The sequence below is a fragment of the Rhamphochromis sp. 'chilingali' genome (genome assembly GCF_963969265.1).
Source record: "Rhamphochromis sp. 'chilingali' genome assembly, chromosome: 13".
Taxonomy (NCBI): Eukaryota; Metazoa; Chordata; class Actinopteri; order Cichliformes; family Cichlidae; genus Rhamphochromis; species Rhamphochromis sp. 'chilingali'.
Genome location: NC_137940.1, coordinates 5,834,896 through 5,854,905, shown reverse-complemented (window position 1 = coordinate 5,854,905; position 20,010 = coordinate 5,834,896). Strand labels below are relative to the sequence as shown.

At 38.7% G+C, this 20,010-nt stretch overlaps 1 protein-coding gene across 9 annotated transcripts in view; it reads left to right on the top strand.

Annotated features, from left to right (window-relative positions):
* LOC308408365 (teneurin-3) overlaps window positions 1–20,010 on the top strand; it is a 139,250-nt gene that overhangs the window by 38,752 nt on the left and 80,488 nt on the right. Inside the window, exon 1 of one of the 9 annotated variants that reach the window (XM_080900558.1) lies at window positions 9,841–10,780. The exons of the other annotated variants lie outside the window; for them this stretch is intronic. Coding sequence (XP_080756684.1) covers window positions 10,753–10,780 — 28 coding nt within the window. The 5' untranslated portion in view covers window positions 9,841–10,752. Of the gene's footprint in view, window positions 1–9,840; window positions 10,781–20,010 lie in introns of those variants that run through there. 9 annotated transcript variants of the gene reach the window in all.

Here is a 20,010-nt window from a genome sequence, read left to right as displayed (position 1 = left end):
GGTAATTACATTGAAAGAGTGGAGAAGTGTCTCTGGAGAAGATGGAAAATTTACCTCTGCACACGCTGAGTCGGAAATGCTAAAAAAGGGGTAAAGTTTGAACGGCAGCATGCATGTGCTTTCAGAATATGAACGATAACTTTAGTATCAAATAATAGAGCACGGATGGACTATCAGTACTTCCTGCAGGCTTGCTTTTGATTCATGGTTGTTCTCAGTGGACGACAGCTGCTCGGCACTTGCATCAACAGTGAGGTCTGAGCAATTTTGTTTTAATTTTCTTATCTCATGTTTCACCAGTCAGCTCTGCCAGTCTCATTCTCCTCTTAGTCTTACTGGCAAACACACGTCAGGACGCTCAGGGCCAGTGAGAGCCTTAGCCAACAAAGGCTGTTGTGCATTATGGCGTGGTTTCTAGATGAACTGTTCTATAATTTATGCAATGAAAGGATGAACTGTTGTTTAATTTATGCAATATCTGAATGAGGACTTTGTTCTTGGACAGCGCACAATTTCTCCATGCCTATCTCTGAATTTATGTGTGGTTCACCTTAAAACCAGGGTGAAAACAGCATCACTTGCCTTAAACGTTAAACTAAGAATCGCTAAAAAATGTAACTTTTTATTTACTTACATTTGCTAAAGTCTTAATTTAGTCAGTGAATTATAGTGAGTTTACCTTTTTTACCTAAAACTAAAATAAACCTGACTTGTGTATTTAATCAAAATGATGCAAAAACTTATATTCCAGAGCATTTCTCTGGAATAAAGTAAAGTATGCATATTCCAATGGATATATGCTATATAAAGTACAGCTGTCCACTCTGCATATACATAGATTCATTAGATTGTGAGGTAGGTTAATCAATTAAAAATTAGAACAGCACCTGGACCTGATTCTTCAAGAGACAAAGCTTTTTTGTCCCGTGCATTATCTTCATTTCCACATCTAAAATGATCTTAATAAGGTTTTTGGAAAGCATGTGAGTGTGAAATTGTTCAGAGTGGTGTCATGTGGGAGAGAGTGAACCCTTGTTTTTAATTAAAACTCAGTCAAATAATGTGGATGAGAAATCAGCACACCTGAAAGCTTTAGCCAGTGTCTGTTGGGAAATTTTAATTAAATTTTTAAATTTAATTGCAGTAACCTAAATGTTAAATTTAATATAGCATTTACAATAATAAGAAAATAAAGAGTCACTACTGAGTCTAATAATTTGAACACTGTCGTATTAACAGCGCTGAAATGTGCTGGTGAAAAACTAAACTTTGGATTAGATGATTGTTGTTCACTGTGTCAAACAGCCAGGCTGAACTCACACCGCCGCTCACATTCGATGACTGAAAAATGAAGTGAAAATAAATGTTCTGGCAGATGGAATTGCATTCATGGATCATACGGATTTGAAAATTAACATGCAGTAGGTGTTTAAATGCCAGTGTCAATAACAGAAACACAATAGACAACTTTAAGTTACAGACTTGAAATTTGGATCAAACACTGAATTCTGTTGTTAAGAAAGCTGCAGTATTTTCATGTGTGATATTATCTAAAAATGAACGTGTTCTTTTTTCAGTTTAATGCAGAAACTGTGTAATTAAAACTATATAACTAATATTAAAATGATCAAACGACATTATAAGTTTTGACGTGGCTGTTTTTAGTAAGTACAAATGAGGTTTTAACTATATGGAGTGCAACGAATAAAATGTGCATGTTCGCTGTTAAACAATGAAATGAATATTAAATTTAAGCTTCTGGTCTTGAGTCATGCTAAGAGTACCATAGTTGTAGCAGTGTGAGAAGTACAGCATAAAATGTCATAATATGGATACTCCGGTAAAGTAAGAAAGTAAGGAATTTGTGCAGTGCAAACTCTACAGTGTCAAGAAAATATGTCATGGTGGCAAAAAAAAGGCAGATAGTTCTCCCCCGTGTGTAAATTGTAGAGTTGAACTGACAGGTGGGCAAAACTACAGGGTTCTGACTGCCTGTGAAAGTGTTGTTTGTGTTTGGTATTCTTTATCTTCATATTTGACCTTTTTAAATTCTGTGAGTTTGCTCCAGGCTTATACACTTGGCAGGGTGCAGCCAACTTTCCTGGATAATAAAAGTTCAGCATGTTACGCTGTTATTGAATTTTACCACCATCTAGTCTGTGCTAATGAGTTGTTCATAACACCTATAAGCACATTTGTGGCTGTCTTGCTGTAGTGACCAGAATTCATAGGATAATGATGGTCCTTGCCTCATGTAATGGCGATGGGAAAAGTCTGGAGCCACAGTTCGTCAGCTGTTTACTGTGGACATTTACGGGTATCATTATCCACATGGTGATACCAGTGGGTGGCTAACAGAGCTGGAGGTGAAATAAGCTATTTAGCAGCTTTATGAGAGCATCCCTAGCCCGCGATGTTTTCACATCCAGGGTCAAAACTTGGCAGCCATCTAATCTCTCTCAGTCTCAGAGCTTTCATTAGCATGTCACTTGATCAATCAAGGCTGCTGCAAGTGCCAAAGTCAGACACATTTTTAGATAAAAGGAGCATAATCATAATACCTATTTAGATCATCACTATTCACTGTCATAGCCAATTTAAGTGTTAATTTTCATAATGATGCCTTGGGATATTGGGATATTTTGAGTGCCAATATATTTTGCCACTCGAACTAAATTTTTCTGACTTTTGTGCCAACGCACTTCCAATGGGAGTGAGAACGAGTAGTGAAAATATTGATTACAACAAGTGGTTGTTGTGTTTAATATTGATTTTGTGAGGATTCCTCAGGCTAGATATGATGTTATACAGAAACACTGATATTTTCTAGAATTCCTGCAACGGAATCGTCTCCTTTTAAGTGAAGATGACAGATAAAGGTTAGGTTGTCTCACCTGCCAAATGCCAGGCTGTTGTCACATCTGGATACAATAGGACATGTCAGAAATCCGTGGCCCCTCCTATTATCCGCCTTTACTTCTTTCTTAATCAGGGGCAGTGGATGGGAACAGAGGCAAAGAGTAGCTTTTTATCCCTTAATAAAAGGCCACTTAGGCAGATATTTCTCCCCAGACTCATCAGCTTTGGTCTCTTTTTTTTTCCTGGCACCACATGAAGGAGTTTGTGGAAGAGGGCAAACATTACATCTAATTAAGGATACTTTTCATATAAGCTCACCTCTCTCCCCAGTAATTTCTCTTTTCACCCGTTTCTCCTACCTCTCCCCGCCCTGCATCTCTCCTCTCTTCTCTGTCTTTTCTCTTTCTTATCATCCATCATAGGAAGCCCAAAGGTGCCCTTCACAGTTACTGTACCTTTCTGGTTAGCTCTTGATGCCTTTTGAAATCATTGGCTTACCCATGCTTTGATGTTGCCTTCAAATGGAGACTAAGCAAAACTTTGAAGTCACGACCTAGATGTGGCCAAGAATGTCGAATCACTGCAACAAAAGTTCACAAAATTTGTCGTTTGCGAATGTGCTGCGCATCATTAACATGCTGTACGTTTTGAGTGGTAGCATCTTGAAGGGGTTTTTCAGGAATCAGCAGTATTTGTTTTGAAAAGTGAAAGGGAGGGAATGAGTGCTCTGTCTGACTTTGTTCTATTTCTGGGAATGGCTGCTGGAGGATTACTGCAAGTGGCAGAGTGTTCATTATTTAGATGGCAGTAGTGGAGTTGGGAAAGGGTGGTTTTATAAACCACTTGACTATGACATGTGTGCTGCTATACTAGACGCAAAGTTTCACCTCCTTATTTTTTTCTTTTAGCCGGGGCACTTGTGGCAGCTCTCTGCCAGAGACAGTCGACACTAACTGGAATTGATGGAGCAAACTCAGATTGATGGAGTTAATGGATGAAATCGTTGCGAGTTCTCCAGGATTGCTCTCCATATAGGCTTTGAAAGTCATGAAGCGTTCATCCAGCTGTTTCATGGTGCATGTCAGATGTGGTATTATAGTTTTAAAATACAGCATCTTTCCTGCTTGTTATTACATTCAGTATGACTGAGCTGAATATCTACAGCAGGAAATCATTGTTGAGCCTGGCTGATTATGAAATGATGACCGTTTTGTCTCCCTGCCCGGCTCTGTATTTCTTCAAAAAGATGAGTGGCGATAGCAGAAGCGACATTTTGAGATGGCCTAAGAGAAAAATGTGAATCTGAAATGAGAAATCTGTGACAGTTATGTGTTGCAAAGCAAAAGATGGCGTTCTCTGCCAATGTGTTGGGACACCAGCAAGGAATATTCTCCCAGTGTTACACTACCGTCTCTATTGGTTGAAGTGTTTACCCTGACAGTTTTCAGCTTGGACACAGAGAGGGTCCCGCCGCTGTGATTAATGCACTGCCATGCCGCCATGGTACAGGATGTCTCTCGGCGGTCTCCTTCCCCTGTCCAGTACTCCTCCCTGATATTTCACTAATGTGACTTGACAATAAAGAGATTGATAGTGATCATTATGCTGCTCTCAAAGAGTAATGTCACTTCCCAGCATGATCCAGCCAGTTTCTAATTCAACTACTGCTGTGGGTAGCATCTGAGCAGTGGTGTTGCATATATTTACTGTACATATACATAGCAACAACCGAGTTATGTTAAACCAGAAGCAGTGACATTTAAGAATTACCTCCCGCTGCTGTTATTTCAAAGTACTGAAGCACTGTTTGCATGTTTAGCTGTGAATACAGTGCCTCAGGATGGCTCTATCCAACTGAGGAACTTGACACTGCAAGTATCACCACAACACTTTGCGGGCTATATCACCATTTCCCCAGTAGTCTGTCTACAAATAAAGGTGTGAGGGTCATTCATTTGTTTCCCTTGCTGTAAGTCTTTATAGCTAAGTTGATTTGTTTATCTGTATGTGTTTAGCCCCTGGCCCCAATCTTCTGAGAGAGAAAGAGGTTTAGCATTTAAATTGGTTGATCCACCGCACGTTTGCTAAACCTGTTTTTAAAGCATTACATTGATGAAAAGCAGACACTAATCCCTGCGGGTGTGCGACCTTATCTGACTAAACACCTGACAATGAGATTCTATTGTCACTCCGGGAACACAAAGACTCTGGGTAAATGTGCCTTGCCATAGTTATTGACCTCTGAGGGCTACTGTAGCCGCAGGTGAACTCACTACAAGTATGATTTACAGCATGAAGTTTTGAGAGCAGAGGCTGTTGTTTTTGACGCTAGGCATTGCTGGAAAGCTTCTGATTCTTTCTAATTCATGCAGTAATAGTAGTTTGTCCGCTGTTATTATCTTCTCTGCCTAAACATTTGCTACAGTAAATCCTGTCCAGACCTGACTGAAGAGATTGGGATAGCATATTAGCTTTGAGAGGTAATCCCAGAATCTCCTGTATGCATTTCTCTTGTGCTTATATTCACACAAACTGATCCTCTAGTATCACACTTCCCATTGTGTATTTAGCCAGACAAGACATTTAGTCAATATTGCTGCTATGAATATGTAGGAGGAAAAAGGCCTTCACCTGAATGTGGCAGATTTGATTTTGAACTAAATCATAGGGATTACATTATTGACAGTGCCTTGAATAAACATCAGGATGAGGTCAAAATTCATTGTCTGACATTATTTGTGCATATCTGGAACACGTTGAGGTTTTAAATCAAGCAGAGATTGGATCTGATTTTTTTTTTCCTCATTTATTGAATTGAAAATTTACTCTGTGTGATAAATTATCATAATGTGATGTTAAACGCCCCATCTTGACATGATTTTTGCACAGACAGTGAGAAAGGATCGTCTTGTGGGATTAAATGTGTTATCAGATGATGTCCAGCGTTACGGATTGGCAGTGAAGTGTATCTCTGGACTATGAGCGCTGCATGTTGAGTTGCTGCCTATGTTGTTGAACCTTTTCAAACTGCAGTATGCTTCTTGAACAAGAATTTTTCTTTCCATTAGAATGGATTCTACTGTCATGATATAGCATCATAATATGCTGCAGAGATCAAACAAGTTGAATAGAAAGGAAACAAATGGCAATTTGCAGCAGTCCATTGTGGATTATGGTTGAAACTTGATATATAAAACAAGTGAGTCCAGACTGTGGTGTAAACGATGCGCTTTCTAGTGTATCAATACACTACAGTACACTTCAGTCTGAACAAGAGTAAAGCACATACAGTATTATCATACAATATTATTTCTTGCAAGAATATTAAACTAGCTGCTATATTTTTAATAGATTGACAACTTATGGTCATACTAAAGCATATGTTGCTGCTACTGCCGTTTCTCTGAGATTTCACTTCTCAGTTTCCATTGTCAGTCTTGTCTTGGCTTTTATGATCTTTATTCTGATGGATGTATTCCAGTGTGAAATGATTCAGCCAGGTGTGAATGTGGACCATCCTTTGCCTCCTACTGCTGCCATTTGGTGAGCGGGAGGAAAAGCACAGGGACCGTTGGAGGAGGCATGAGAAAGCTCGTGTGTTGATGGCGCACCTCCCTTATCTAATTGAGGCAAAGCAAACATGATTAAGCCTAATCTGAAGGACGATCTGTGTCTTCCACCACAGAGACGTTCCACAGTCATGCACGCTCTGCTGGATGAGCTGTTGCGAGGCAGGCCGGTGCAGTTTAAAGCTGATGTTTCAACAGAAACAATGGACTGCAGAGAGAAATTTATTTTTCCATCAACACCAATTCCAAAACTGTCTTTTACCTGAGCTACTGCATAGATTCAATTTAATCAATTTTACAGCATCACAACTGTTTTCAGATCTTTAGGCACTATATGATAGGGATATGGTTAAAGATAAGAAATTTATAGAAAGACCTTAATCTGTAAATGTGGTTTATTAAAGATGAGACATATAACTTTGATGAGTGCTACCATCTTGTGCATCCAAATATCAACTCAGATCTCCTTACAGCTTCCCACTTTGACACTTTTGGTTACTAGCTACTAAAACATACTCTGCGGTAAAATTTGACAAACCTAAAAAAAATCACTATTGCTCAGTTTTCCCTGTCTATCAATAGGCTTGATCTTTTGAAGCCTTTGGAGGTATCTGATTTCAGCAAATTTTATTTTCCTTTTCAAAAGAGTTTTAACAACAGCAACAATTCGAGGATAATTATTGAATTTCAGTGCTGTGACAACTGTCCAAGAAAGGTTTGCTTTACTTGCCGTGCAATTTAAAAGAAATCCAGGTGCATCCCACACAAACTGTATTTTATTTCCTTACAATCATTTTGTTTCTTTTTTTCCCCACGCATAATTCAGCAATAGTGATGAATACCTTTTCAGTCTGCAATCATGAAGCACAATATCTGCTATTCAGTCTTGATTTAAAAGCCCAAGGTGAGCAATAAGCGAGCTCCCCAGTGTTGAACATTTCCTCCCTTTCAGTTGAGTCATGACAAATTCACATCATGTTCCAAGCAGCACACAACCAAATTTGATGCAGTTCAGATGGAGAGGCGTGAGAGAAGTGCTAATTGATGCCTGCTGTGGCATGAAACGCAAATTGCATAGTTTACAAGTACAGGAACCAAATTGAAGACATGCACAGCTCTGTGGAGTCGTTATGAAGGGGCTAAATAGAGAGTGTGCACAGGGAAGCATGGATGCTGTCGACACACCACTGCTACCTGCTCAGTGTTGCTCCGTTGCTCTCACCGTGTTAACATCATTTGCCCACTCACACACATTGTCACATTGAGAAACACAGATCACACATATGTGTCTGCGTGAACTTGTCTAAATATATCACAGCTATTATCGTTTAGGAAAAGATCCTTAAGCTGCAGATGTGGTTTCATTTTTGCAGTCAAAAGTTTTATCATTAGGTTTAGGGGTGTTCTATGCATACACTCATCAAAGCCGTTAAAGGGCAATGATTGCATTTGCCACCATTAGTCTAAATGATATGTTTTCCACTTATGCTGTTTGCTGCAGTAAAGTATACATTTTTCATATCAAACATTTAGTTGATGTTCTTCCAGAGTGAGTCACAATAAGGAGGCATAAAACAATTCAGCAACTTGCACAGCGAAAAGATTTAGCTGCTGCAGAAACTGAACTTCTGACCTTTTTGGAGAAGATTTCTAATATATAAATCAGTCAGCTGTAAGAAACATTTATCAGTCTGCTGTGCATCTGAATGAAGACGTTGTTCTTCCTGGTCTCTTTCATTTTCATAAATATTCAGAATATTTATCACATGCTTTTAAAAACAGAGCAGCTTTATGATGCATGCTGTTAGAGAGATTTAAGCAGGCTGAGAGATTCACAGCCAAACCTTAGTCGTGCCCTTTTAGAGAAAGACACTCTTACACTGTGTTATGATGGGGACTTCTGCTATACTACATCAAAATGTACATGAATGAACCTGGAAAGAAAAGAAGAATGGATTTTTGGGATTATTAAATCAGATTTACATCTTACTTCTTATTTATCTTTAGTGCAGAAGCAGTAGTTTTTTTTTTACTGGTAATAGACGTCATTTTTAACGCATACTCTGTTCCATAAATGTGAACCTTTTTACTAGGATGGTGACGCTTTTTCTGCAAAATAGTCATGCTTACATTGGTGTCTACTAGTCCAGTGCTTTCCAGAAACTGTTGAACAACATTTATATAATCATTTTTGATCCTAGGGGATGGCAACATGACTGTGGTGGCCTTGTCTTTTCTCATTTAATACCACAAAGGTTTTGACATTAATAGTTTTTGGTTTCACCCAAAACCTGCAACCAAGACTGTCTCAACAACTAATAGATTCATTGTTTTATATTTCATTTGCCTTATAATATTTTTCTTTTTTGTTTTTGCTCTCAAATTTAAAACACATGCCATTTTTATATTTTCGTGATAACATGCTAACCTAAGCTATGAACTTGTAAACATGGTAAATATTAAAATGGCCTAAAATTGCCCAAATAATGTCTAACTGCAATCAAATAAATATTCATATATTCATAATATTCAGAAAGCGCATAAACAGTATGAACGATTGACTTGTATTCTAATGGACTCAAACAAGCAGTGTATGTGCATTCTAATTATTTTTGAAGCATCAAAACTGCTAAATACTAACATATTATCATTGCCCCAGAATGCTAGCATGCTAAAATTAACCCAACATTCAATGTAAATACTTATAGACAGCCTCATCAGAGGTGTGTCATTCGCAAACATGTCACTTGCAGGAACTATACCCTCGCGTTTGTTTGTTAGAATTAGGGCTGAACGATTATGGAAAATAATCTAATTGCGATTTTTTGCCCCAATATTGCGATTGCGATGCGATATGCGATTATTTTTTAAGGTATTTGTCTTCTGTATTATTAAACAAAGACAAGCAATACATCATATAGTATGGCCAATACTATATTACATTAATTTTAAACTGTTCTTTCCTGGAAGACAGACCTCTGTTATGATGACATGAGGTGATGCATGAATTGATGACTGACATTTTTATTTAACTTCTTCAATCACAACAGTATATTTGAACATACACAATAGTTTATTTTTAGCTTACAAACATCTGAGCATAAAGTGCTGACAAGGAACCCTGGTGTAAACATTAAAATGAAAGTCAGTACAATGTGCAGATTGCAGAAATATACATAAAAAAAATCAGTGGCTTTACCACACTCAGTTTTTCGACATCTGTGAACTACTAGACAGTCATTCAATTAAAAAATAATATTAAATAAATAAAACTAATAAATAAAAAATACACACATCTTACTGATCTCTGCAGTCAGTAACATTACACATAAAGTGCAAACATAATAGCAATTGTATAAACAACACACAAACACGCCTTTAAAGTTTAAAGGCGTGAAATTGGACGGTCTAGTTCTGATTAGCGTCACCGCTGTCTCGGTGGAGTTTAATAAACTCGGCCGTCTGCTTCTTGCTATCTAAAATATAACCAGACACTGGTGTAAATTCTCGACTGTCTCATACTTCTGTTTAATAAGTTTTCTGTTTGACGTTTAGTCAGCTGTGTGAAAACCAAGGAGGAACCCACCCGGGGGATTAATAAAGTTTTATTTTATCTAATCTAATAACTTTAATCTCAGCCAAACCGATTTACTCACGAACAAACAAAACACTGAAAAAAGCCCAACAATAACATTTTTAGGTTGTCTAAGTGACTTATATATTACGTTTAACCCGAGCAGCGAAACTCCGCGGTGATCTGAAAATGATGTGCCGGGAGTTGTGCCGTTCTCGGCCGCATCAGTAACCCTCGAGCTCCCGGCTAGCTGTCGAGCTGGTGGGTAGCAGACGCCTCTGAAAACGTCGAAGCACTTTTGCAAATATGGGATATCTTGATAAACCGAGCAGATATTTGATGTTTACACAACTACTTTCTCGCCTGAAAATATGTTAAAAGTTTATTTTGTGACCCAGAAAGATTAGTATGAGTAATTTTAAAACTTAGTAGCGGCCGCCATTGCTGGAAACTGGAGTTTGGCTGGGCCGCGCTATGAATTCTGGGATATGGTAGTAATTTGGACAGCCTTCGGCGCGTCGCTGTGACGTAATCGGTCTACAAATGCGGCCTCAGGAGGATGCAGCCCATGAATTGTATAATATAATCGCAGTATAATCGCAGTCTTTGCGGTTAGAAAATTGCACTTGATCATGTCGCGATATTATCGCAAATGCGATATATCGTTCAGCCCTAGTTAGAATGCCTCTTTAGATATGGATCTTTGAAGCTGCTTTCTTGTCAGTTGTACCCAGTGAGAGCCAGAAATGCATGCAAGAGGAGTGGCTAGAAAATAACTGTGAGTAAACTTATGCACCTCCAAGCAAACAAGTGTTTAATGAGACATGAAGGAGCTGATAGAGTGGTCAACCTTGTAAGTGAGTGGGTGAAATTTCCAGAGCTGACATGTAAGTTTTAGTTTGTGTATTATTTCCTCTGCATTTTTTGAAGCAGGGATGATGATTAAAAGTTGTAGACTTTGGTGAAATTCTCAGTAAATCTGGGCTATCTTAATTACTTTTGCTGTTTGTATTATTAATAAACTGCAGAAGGATGTTACCTTTAAGCTTGCTTCATAGATCATTTCTTATTGGTGCCAAATAATTCCTAAACGAAATATACTGTTGCTCTTTTAAAGCAACTATTTGTTATAAGATTTTGACACTTAATGAATATAAAGTGTTGCTCAACTAGGCTGCAAATGTGTGTATTTGTGTGTGCGTGTAGAAAGTGGGATGGAGGCTGTGGTGAGATGGCAGTTGATAAATGGTGGTTATCTTGCTATCGTGGAAAACAATATTAACATGGATGGGGGACTGGTTACATCGACTGAAGTAGGTTCAAGGCATTTTAGTGACCAAATGTTTTGACTACTTCTGTTTTATGGTTGGGTTGTTTTTTTTTGGCTGAATGAGTTGGCATGGAGAGCACGTAAAAAACCACAATGGGGCTGCACTTGTACATCTGATGTGCTTTGATACACATCAACAATCATTTTGGAACTCTATGTGTATTTGTAATATATACTTCAGTCTGGATTACTTGCTGCCAAGCCTATTACAGTACACGAACAACAAAAATAGGCTCTGAGAAATGCTGCTTTGATAAGCCTCGGCTTATCACCCACACATTTCATCCCTTCTAGTGTCCTTATTCAAGAAATTTGGCAATATTTTAGGCTACCTTGTAGTCATTTCCGTGAGCTTTCCTTTGTGTGTGTGTGTGTGCTCCTGCAGTTCCTTCTAAAGCAGCCTCTGGAGAGACAGCAGAGGAGGTATGTATGAGTTGGATGCCTCCTTGACAACACCTTGAAGGTAAAAATCAATGTCTGCCAAACAAAGTGAAATGTTAGGCTGCAGCCAATACATGACAGATGAGGCTTAGGGTGGTATTTTCTAAGGTGAATGAAGACTGGAACGCAGACAGCCCTGTCTGCTGATGTCAAGCAAAGGAGCATTAGAGAGATTTTGAAGGACAGTACATCTGACTTCCCTGATTACTTTTATTATTGATTAACAGGATGTGGACATGTGTGAGAGCCACTCTGAAATGGAAAGGGGATGAGGTTGAAAATTAAGAACGACCGCACGCCAGATTAAACTTTAAAGGCCAGTTTCACTAATGAATTGTGATGCTGGGCCACTCAAGAGACTTTGCCTCCAACTGGGGTTGTACCAAAGTAGCCGTCTTGATTAGATTGGATTAGTCCTCAGATCAGAGCAGCGTTCTGCTTCATAGGATGACCAAAATTGTTTGATAAGTCACATTATTTCACACTTGTGTTTTGTGTCTAACAAAAAACAAAACAAAAAAACTTGCACTTTCCATGTCAGTGCTGAGCACAAAGAGTTTTAGGAGGATCCCAGATTCCTCACGGTGGAGCTCAGACTATGCAGCTGAATTGGAGCTGTAGAAGCTGCATGTCTAGCCTGGCACATTAGTGGAGAAAACACTGTGTTGCTACCTTATGCATGATCAGTCTTCTCAACTCCAGCAGTGACCTCAGCGCAGAGCCGTGGGCCATATCATGTTGCTGATTGAGCATGCACCAAGTCTCAGAGGGTAAGCGGGTTACATCTTAGTTCCTCTTGCAGAGAGAAGCAGAGGGTGTTCTGAAGTAAAATTCCAAAACATCAGTAGTGCTAGAAGGCTTTTCTCAGTGGGCTTTAAAGTGTGTCTGCATGCCTGTGTGCGCACATGTGTATAGACTGTACTGCCTAACACATGCTAGCACACATAAAGTTTATCACCTATGCCCATGGAGGATATTGACATCTGTAACACGACCCTCCCCACCACTAGAAGGCACAAGTCTGTGAATACTATAAGAATAAACCACTGATTTGTCCTATTATTATTCTTGTCCCGCGCTCTGCTCTGTGGCCAAGAGTAATGCAACAGTGGGGTATCAATTCATAGCCTTGGCCTCAGGAAAGCTCTTTGGAAAGCAGAGGGATTTTCAGCCTTTCTGCTGTAGCTCCAGCTCTCAAGCCAGACACTGCAAGAAATGTTGGCCTAGTGAATTATATGTGGGATAGTTGGAAGGTGACAGGTAAGGGGGAGATATAAAAGCAAACATGTACTGTTTGTTCATTGTAGTGCATTTGATAAAGAGACTTGGTTGGCTCAAACATGCAGTTTGCTCTATTCCTAACCAGAAGGAACAGTTTCATCTTTATTTTATGCAGCCTCTTTTACATTTCATTGTATTCCACTGTTACAGTGTCATTTATAACACTTTATTCTTGTCTGGGCCTCCCCTGAATGCATATAGTTACTATCTTAATGGTAATGGTGTAAAATACCAAAATATTACAGAGCCCTGCTTGAAATTTTTGCTCACTATAAAATATCAACATCTAGAAAAGATCATCCTATTTGTTTATTCATTGTGGTGTGAAAGATACACATTATAAATCTCCTTCTTCTCAAATTTCCTCACAATGAAGATGAAAATTAGTCATCTCTTGCAAGTGGAGTGCATCCAATTGAGAACAATATGCCAACAATTAATCAGGAAAAGATAGGCTTTCTCATTTTTAGATGAATACTCTGTCCTTTGTCTTATTTCCCCACAAACTGAGCGATTTGCACAGGAAATGCAATTATAGCAACCATTGGAAATGACTGTGCCACTACAACCAAGAGTGGTTTGTTTTTTTTCCTGCAACCATTTTCTCAAGTGATTGGAGAAGCGAGCTGTAAATGAATGAGGAGGCACATGAATAGTTCTCAGAATACACGTCATATTTTATGACCCGTAAGATCATGCAGACAACTTTTTTTTCTGTAATTACTCATTCAGATCTATATTGCTTCATTCAGGGAAGTGAGTCACATTTCAGCAGAAATGGATAACATTGTTTTGTTGCTAATGCTGAGAAGCTTGGTGCAGTAAAAAAAAAAAAAGTTGCTTAATGTTCTCCAGCAATCTTCTGAATGTTCAAAAGCTTTTCTGCGGTGCCTAGGACCACCCCAGCTAAAGTTTCATGTTGGCTCCGTCAGGCAGTCATTGCTGCCTCTTACTGAAGGCTCAAGCCATTCAACCCACCATGGTAATTTAGATAGAGTGAATCACTACTCTCAAGGCCAAACACTTATAGGGGAAACTCAGAAACTGGCAACTTCTTTTCAAAATAATTCCACAGGAACCTTTGAAAAAAGAGATTTCCAGCAAAAGCACTGGACTTAAACACATTCTGAGAAAAGCAAGTCTCTCCAGAGTCCTGATGTCTTACAAGCTGGTGATTTGTTTATATTGTACAGCTTGTTATATTGTAGTTAACTGTGCTCCCACTCTTCTTTCAAAATCAAACAGGAAGATGCAGTGATAGGAAATGACAGACTGCTGCAGTTACTGTCAATAGCATGTTAAAGATGTAAACAAACAGATCAAGAATTTGCGGCTATCGTGATGGTTGCAAATTTATGCTGTATATTCGAGACTGGGAAATATGATCTTTAATGTCTGAATGTTTCGAGAAATCTAACTGACTGACTGATACTCTTAAAGCAAATGAATTGTTTTATATCAATAAATTAGATGATCATTTCTTGTGATTAATCCACAGAGAATTGCCGACTAGTAAACTTCAGACATTTTAAAGCATTCTAAAAATGGCTGTGAGATATGTGTAGACTTCCATCATCTCAGCTGATGACTCACTGCTTTATTTTGTCATGATGCTGCTACTAAAATTTGAATCCTAGTAACACTGATCATGTAATGTGTTACATTATATGTGTTTACATATAATCCCTTGTATTGATAGCTAGTTACCAAATAGTGCAGCTCCACTTTGGTTGATTATTAAAAGATTTATTTCTTCTTGTTTCAATTTCGAGTGCTTCTTTAGATCAAGTATAAATGTTAGAAAAGTGAGAACTGGCACACTTCCCTGTGGACTGTTCCTGGTTTCTTTAGGTGCAAGAAAACACAGTGGTGCGTGCAATGTCAGTGCTTAAAACTGTGCTGCCTGCGCTGAACTTAGAAACTGTAGCATTTTATCTAGGTGCGAACACGATCTCTCTGGACAAACAAGGAAGCCGAAGCTGTCCACACATGAATAAATACAACCAAGTGTTTTGTCAGCAGGCTAATTGTCAAAGCAGCTTTTGAGAAGGAGTGTAATTACTATGTAATCGGAGAGCTGTCAGAAAGAACTGCTAAGCAGTCATCATCTGTATGATGATCTGCCATCTGTAGCAATGTCTGCAGGAGAGAGAGGGAGAGAGAAGAGGAGAGATGGAAAAACAGTAATGTGAAGCTGCTCGCATTCACTGCTCTCCGATGGAATCAACTTTCTAAGTGTATTTACAAATCATACGTTAGAAATAAATGGCAGAGATTTTAAGCACAATGTGAGCTGATGAATGCCTATATGGCTGTGTAGGAGCACATTATGTGTGGGTAAATGGAATGTCTGTTTCTATAATGCAATAATTATGTAATCCCTGAAATATTGGTTACATCCCGATTCCCCTGCTAAGAAATGGCTTAAAAGAAATTTCTGTCTTTGATCAGACAGAAAGTCAGGAGAAGAGTGGGCAAGGCTGCAAAAGTGCTGAAGGTACTCTGGCAGGAAATATGATGGAATTCACACAGCTGCTGCTGCTTCTTCTTCTTCTTCTTCTTCTTCTTCTTTTTTTTCCCTCAAAACCCCCAGTCCCTGAAAATTGCCAACTCTCTTTGCAGAGTAAATCCCCAAAACTCACCTAGGGCAAGGTTGTTCTAATGGTTCCAAATTCCACTGGGTACTGCCCCCCAACCCCCCAGCCCCTCCCCATTACGAAACACCACCCTCACTCCACCTTCAGGGCTTCTCAGTGAAAAGCTGCTGTCTTTTTTCACTACTAAAGAATACTGCTGTCTTCAACAGCTGAGGTGAAAAGAAATGTAGCCATTGATGAGAAAGAATGTATTGATTTTGAACATCCTACCTAGTCTAGATGGCTTGTTTTATCATAGAGTCCATTTATTATTCATTTCACATAAAAGTCAATCTGGGATTTTTTTTAACTGATCTCCCATTTTTAACAGTATGTTTTCTGAATTTCAATCAAGCAGAGTGAAGGTTCTGCATTTTATTTTCATGTCTCTCTTTTTTTCACTGTTTCTTTTTGCATTTTTTCTGTAATTGTAAATATTCCTCTGTGCGTATATAAAAAGTAAGCAGAATACCTTAAGCAGTAATAGGAAAGCTACGGCCTCCATAAGTTATCTGTGATCTGTTTTGATGGAATTCTTGTGATGCACACATACTGCAATTTTCCTATTGGAGAAGGGCGAGCCAGTCAAAGCAAATGCCCTTTCAATTCCATTAGCAGTTGCATCAGTCTCTTAATGGAGAGTAAAATGGCACAAGACCTTTTGCAGTACTTATACAATGAATATGAAAAGGCTTTCACTAAGGCTGCCAAGCTTAGTGGGTGCAAAACGGCTTTTAATTGTGTCCCAACTCAGTGTTGGAACATTATGCGCTGTATTCCAGGCTTGTCAATGCTTTAATCAAAAAAAAATATTTTCAAAGGATGAACATCATAGAAACCTAATTGGTCTAAATGCCCCAGTATCAAGAAGGAGTATGAAACAGATTCTAGAAAATGTAGTGATAGCTTAACTCAGCTTACTGACAGTGATAGCCTCTGTTACAGTTATTCAGAATGGACCAAATCTGTGAACAGACACATCTAAGCTGTTTTAGGTTGTCTGCTTACCGAGCAAAAAATGTCTTCTATAAAAACTGTGTAGGGGTGTCGTCCTAGACTTTTCTGGTTCACTAATACCACTCAGTGCACTTTTCTCTTGTAAACACACTGCAGTAGGAAAGTCTTCAGATCACAAACTTCTAAAAACAGAGTATTAAAAGAAATTAAAAACAAAGATCCACCCTCGGTGGTGTTTATGCAAATATGCAGGGGCTTCATAAATCTACATTTGATACCGCAAGCGTCATTAAGATGAGAATGAGTCTGTCATTTCAGCACTTGCATGCAGTATTAATCACAAAGGTCCTTTTAAACCATGTTGCTGATGGAGATGATGACAAGCTGAAGTTGAGGAATTATGCAAAGGAGGCATCCGTCTTGATCTGATTTCAAAGCAAAGCCCCATAAACCACACAGCTGTTTCATCTGCCTTTCTAGTCACTAAGTCTTCACATTAAAGGGCATCTTAATTCCCTCTGTGTCTTGATGGAAGACAATGCCAGGTTTCTTAAAGGGTCATTGTTTTAGTTTGCTTCTTCTTTTTTTTTTTTAAACACACAGTCCAACATCTGCTAGGCCGTGGATAATGTAAATGAAATTGCTATGGCACCATAAGCCCATAATTTAGCATGGTTTGCTTTTCAAGCCTTCAAATCTGACAGTGAAGTTCACAGAGAATGTGCAGTGGACTGCTACTCTCCTGCTACCACTTTTTCCTCATTGGTTAACATGGAATCAGAAGGAGAGAGGGTGTCTCAGACCATGTCCTGAGTGAAATTGGATTCAAACTCACATCTCAAATTAGAGACCAGAAACCATTGCACCTCATACTACTCCGATATAAGAACACCTACTGTGTGCAGCGAAATTGATCACGTGAAAAAAAAAGTATGTGTTGTTATGACCTATACATACAGCCTAGGATTTCAGAATGTTCTGACTTGAAAGGCTCGATATATGAAATGTAGCATGCTATTAAAATGTTGATTCTTATAATAAAATACAGACAAGTCTCACTTAGAAGCTCACCATTTGATCTTAACCAGACAAAGATTAAGGGGATGACATATGTTGCATAATTAAAGTCCACACATAGTTGTGTTTCAGATATAAACACTTAAAAGAGCATAACGCTGTGATATATCTCAGTGCAATTCTTCAAAGAGTTAGGTGGTCAATAGGGTTACTCCCTAGATTTATACTGTGTATGTGCTGATATAGAGAGACGCCATTTCATCAAGCTTCCCAAGGCTGTCGCTTCTCCCTCGGTGTGACATCGAGAATCTGGTATATTTACCACATTTTGAGACAGTTTTTGGCACTTTCTGTTTAGGTAAACCATTGTTTTTTGTTCAGTGCCTGCTACATCTGTCTTTGTAACAGGCACCTCAGTGGATTGTGGCACAGCAGCCTTGTAGCAGTTTGTAAAGCACTGCATAGGATGCAGCTTAATGTAGTTCATGGGGTTTTATGTTCTCTTAGTTCACTGTGGGATTATACATTCAAATTCTGCATGACAAATCCTACTCCTTTGAAGGTTTGGGGAATTTTGTGTTTACTGAGCACTTTGCTTAGCATGTGCTCTGAGATTTAAAAATAAAAATGAAACAGCTTATTTTCATGTTATAGTTCAGGCATGCCTTTAACATGTTGAATCATCAGAAATTGATTCAGGAGTAATCAAACTGATGACAGAGGAAGTGTTCAGGCTCATCTTTTTGCTTACTGTGGTGGCACTGCTCCCAAAAACCATAATCCACCTGCGCTGCGTACCACATTTTTATGGGTTTGAAGTAAGTTCCATTTTCAAACTCTCAGGGTAAGTTGCAAAATAAACAAGAGTAATTAAGGCATTAAAATAAAGATTTGTTCAGATCTCCCATGTGCAGTATTTATGATGTGTAACGGTAGGACAGATTGTTTTTACGGACTGATTTTAGTGAAATATTTCATTTGATTGGTTGGAGATTATATTCAGCTTTGTTAAAATCCTTTTGTAGTCCCTATAAAGTAATGTGCCTACGTTTTGCTTTTTAAAATAATACTTTCTTGCTGTAAACATTTCACTTGCTTCCACGTTAGATACTTCCTTGTGTTATCGTCTTGATTGTCCCCTCAGCTGCATTCTCCTTTCCTGCTCATTGACATTTCACTGGTACACTGGTGCATGCTGATTACATGAAAGTGCTTCTGCTGGAAAGTGGAGCTCACGGGTGCTGCAGGCTCATACAGTGGAATTAGACCCAAAGGTGAAGTAAAACCAGCCAGTGTTGATAGATAATCCACATTTCTATTAGCCTACTTAGCACTTTTCTAATAGGGCCCATAGTCTAGCCTGGGAGATGAGTGGGCTGCTGTGTTTTTCGTTATTACTAAGTCATGTCAACCATATATTTTTTAAAATACTCATACTGTAGCTGATCTTAGGCAATTAGCGTTCAGAACTGACTTTGAATGTGGTGATGTCAGGTGATGAGAGGCTTGTGTTTGATTGGATTTGATAAAACTCTAATCATGGGCCACAAAAAGGAGAAAAAAACCAACCTTCATCTGCGTCTGATGATTTGCTTTTATGGACTTTACAGCCACATGCTGATGCTATGTAATTGCAGTCAGGAATTAATTAAATTTTGATTGGCCTTCTGAACCAGCATTGTGGACTCTTGTCACTACTGATTCTGCTCTGTCACGTCCATCTGTGTAACTTTGTGTCTAGCTGTCTATGTGAAGACCTATCTCCTCGTTTGTGTGTCTAAAGATGAAAGTGATGTTCTTGGAAATTATAATATTAAAAAGCCATGTGTATGTGTGTATGTAGGTGCACGTTGCTACTGCATGTAAAAAAAGCCCAACGTTTTTTTTCCCTTTTTTTACTTACTTGAAGATTTTTCCTTGCTGTGAATGGCTTTCATGTTTCCTCTGAGCTATATGGAACTAAATGGCTCATTTGCCAGAACTGAATAGGTTGTTTTATGCATAGGGTTGCACACTGAAAAGTGAAAGCACATAGACAAGGATGCAAATTGCTTGGTCATTAAAGGATCCTTTCAAAATGATGACTTGAGTCCTTTCAATGAAGCTGTTCCTTGCAGCCAACAGCGCAGATTTTGATCCTTGTGTACATTGTTGAGTAAGCAAAGGTTAAATCATACACTGAAAATCAGTGTTCATGTGCTGTAAATTTAAACTCATAGGCTTCTAGGCTTCATAAAAAATCATGCTGTCAGTGCAAAAACAACAGGAGCTCCTAAAAAAAAACAAAAAACACAACTCCCGACTTTTTCAATATTCTTCAGGCTCTCTGTAAGGCAAGAAAGACGA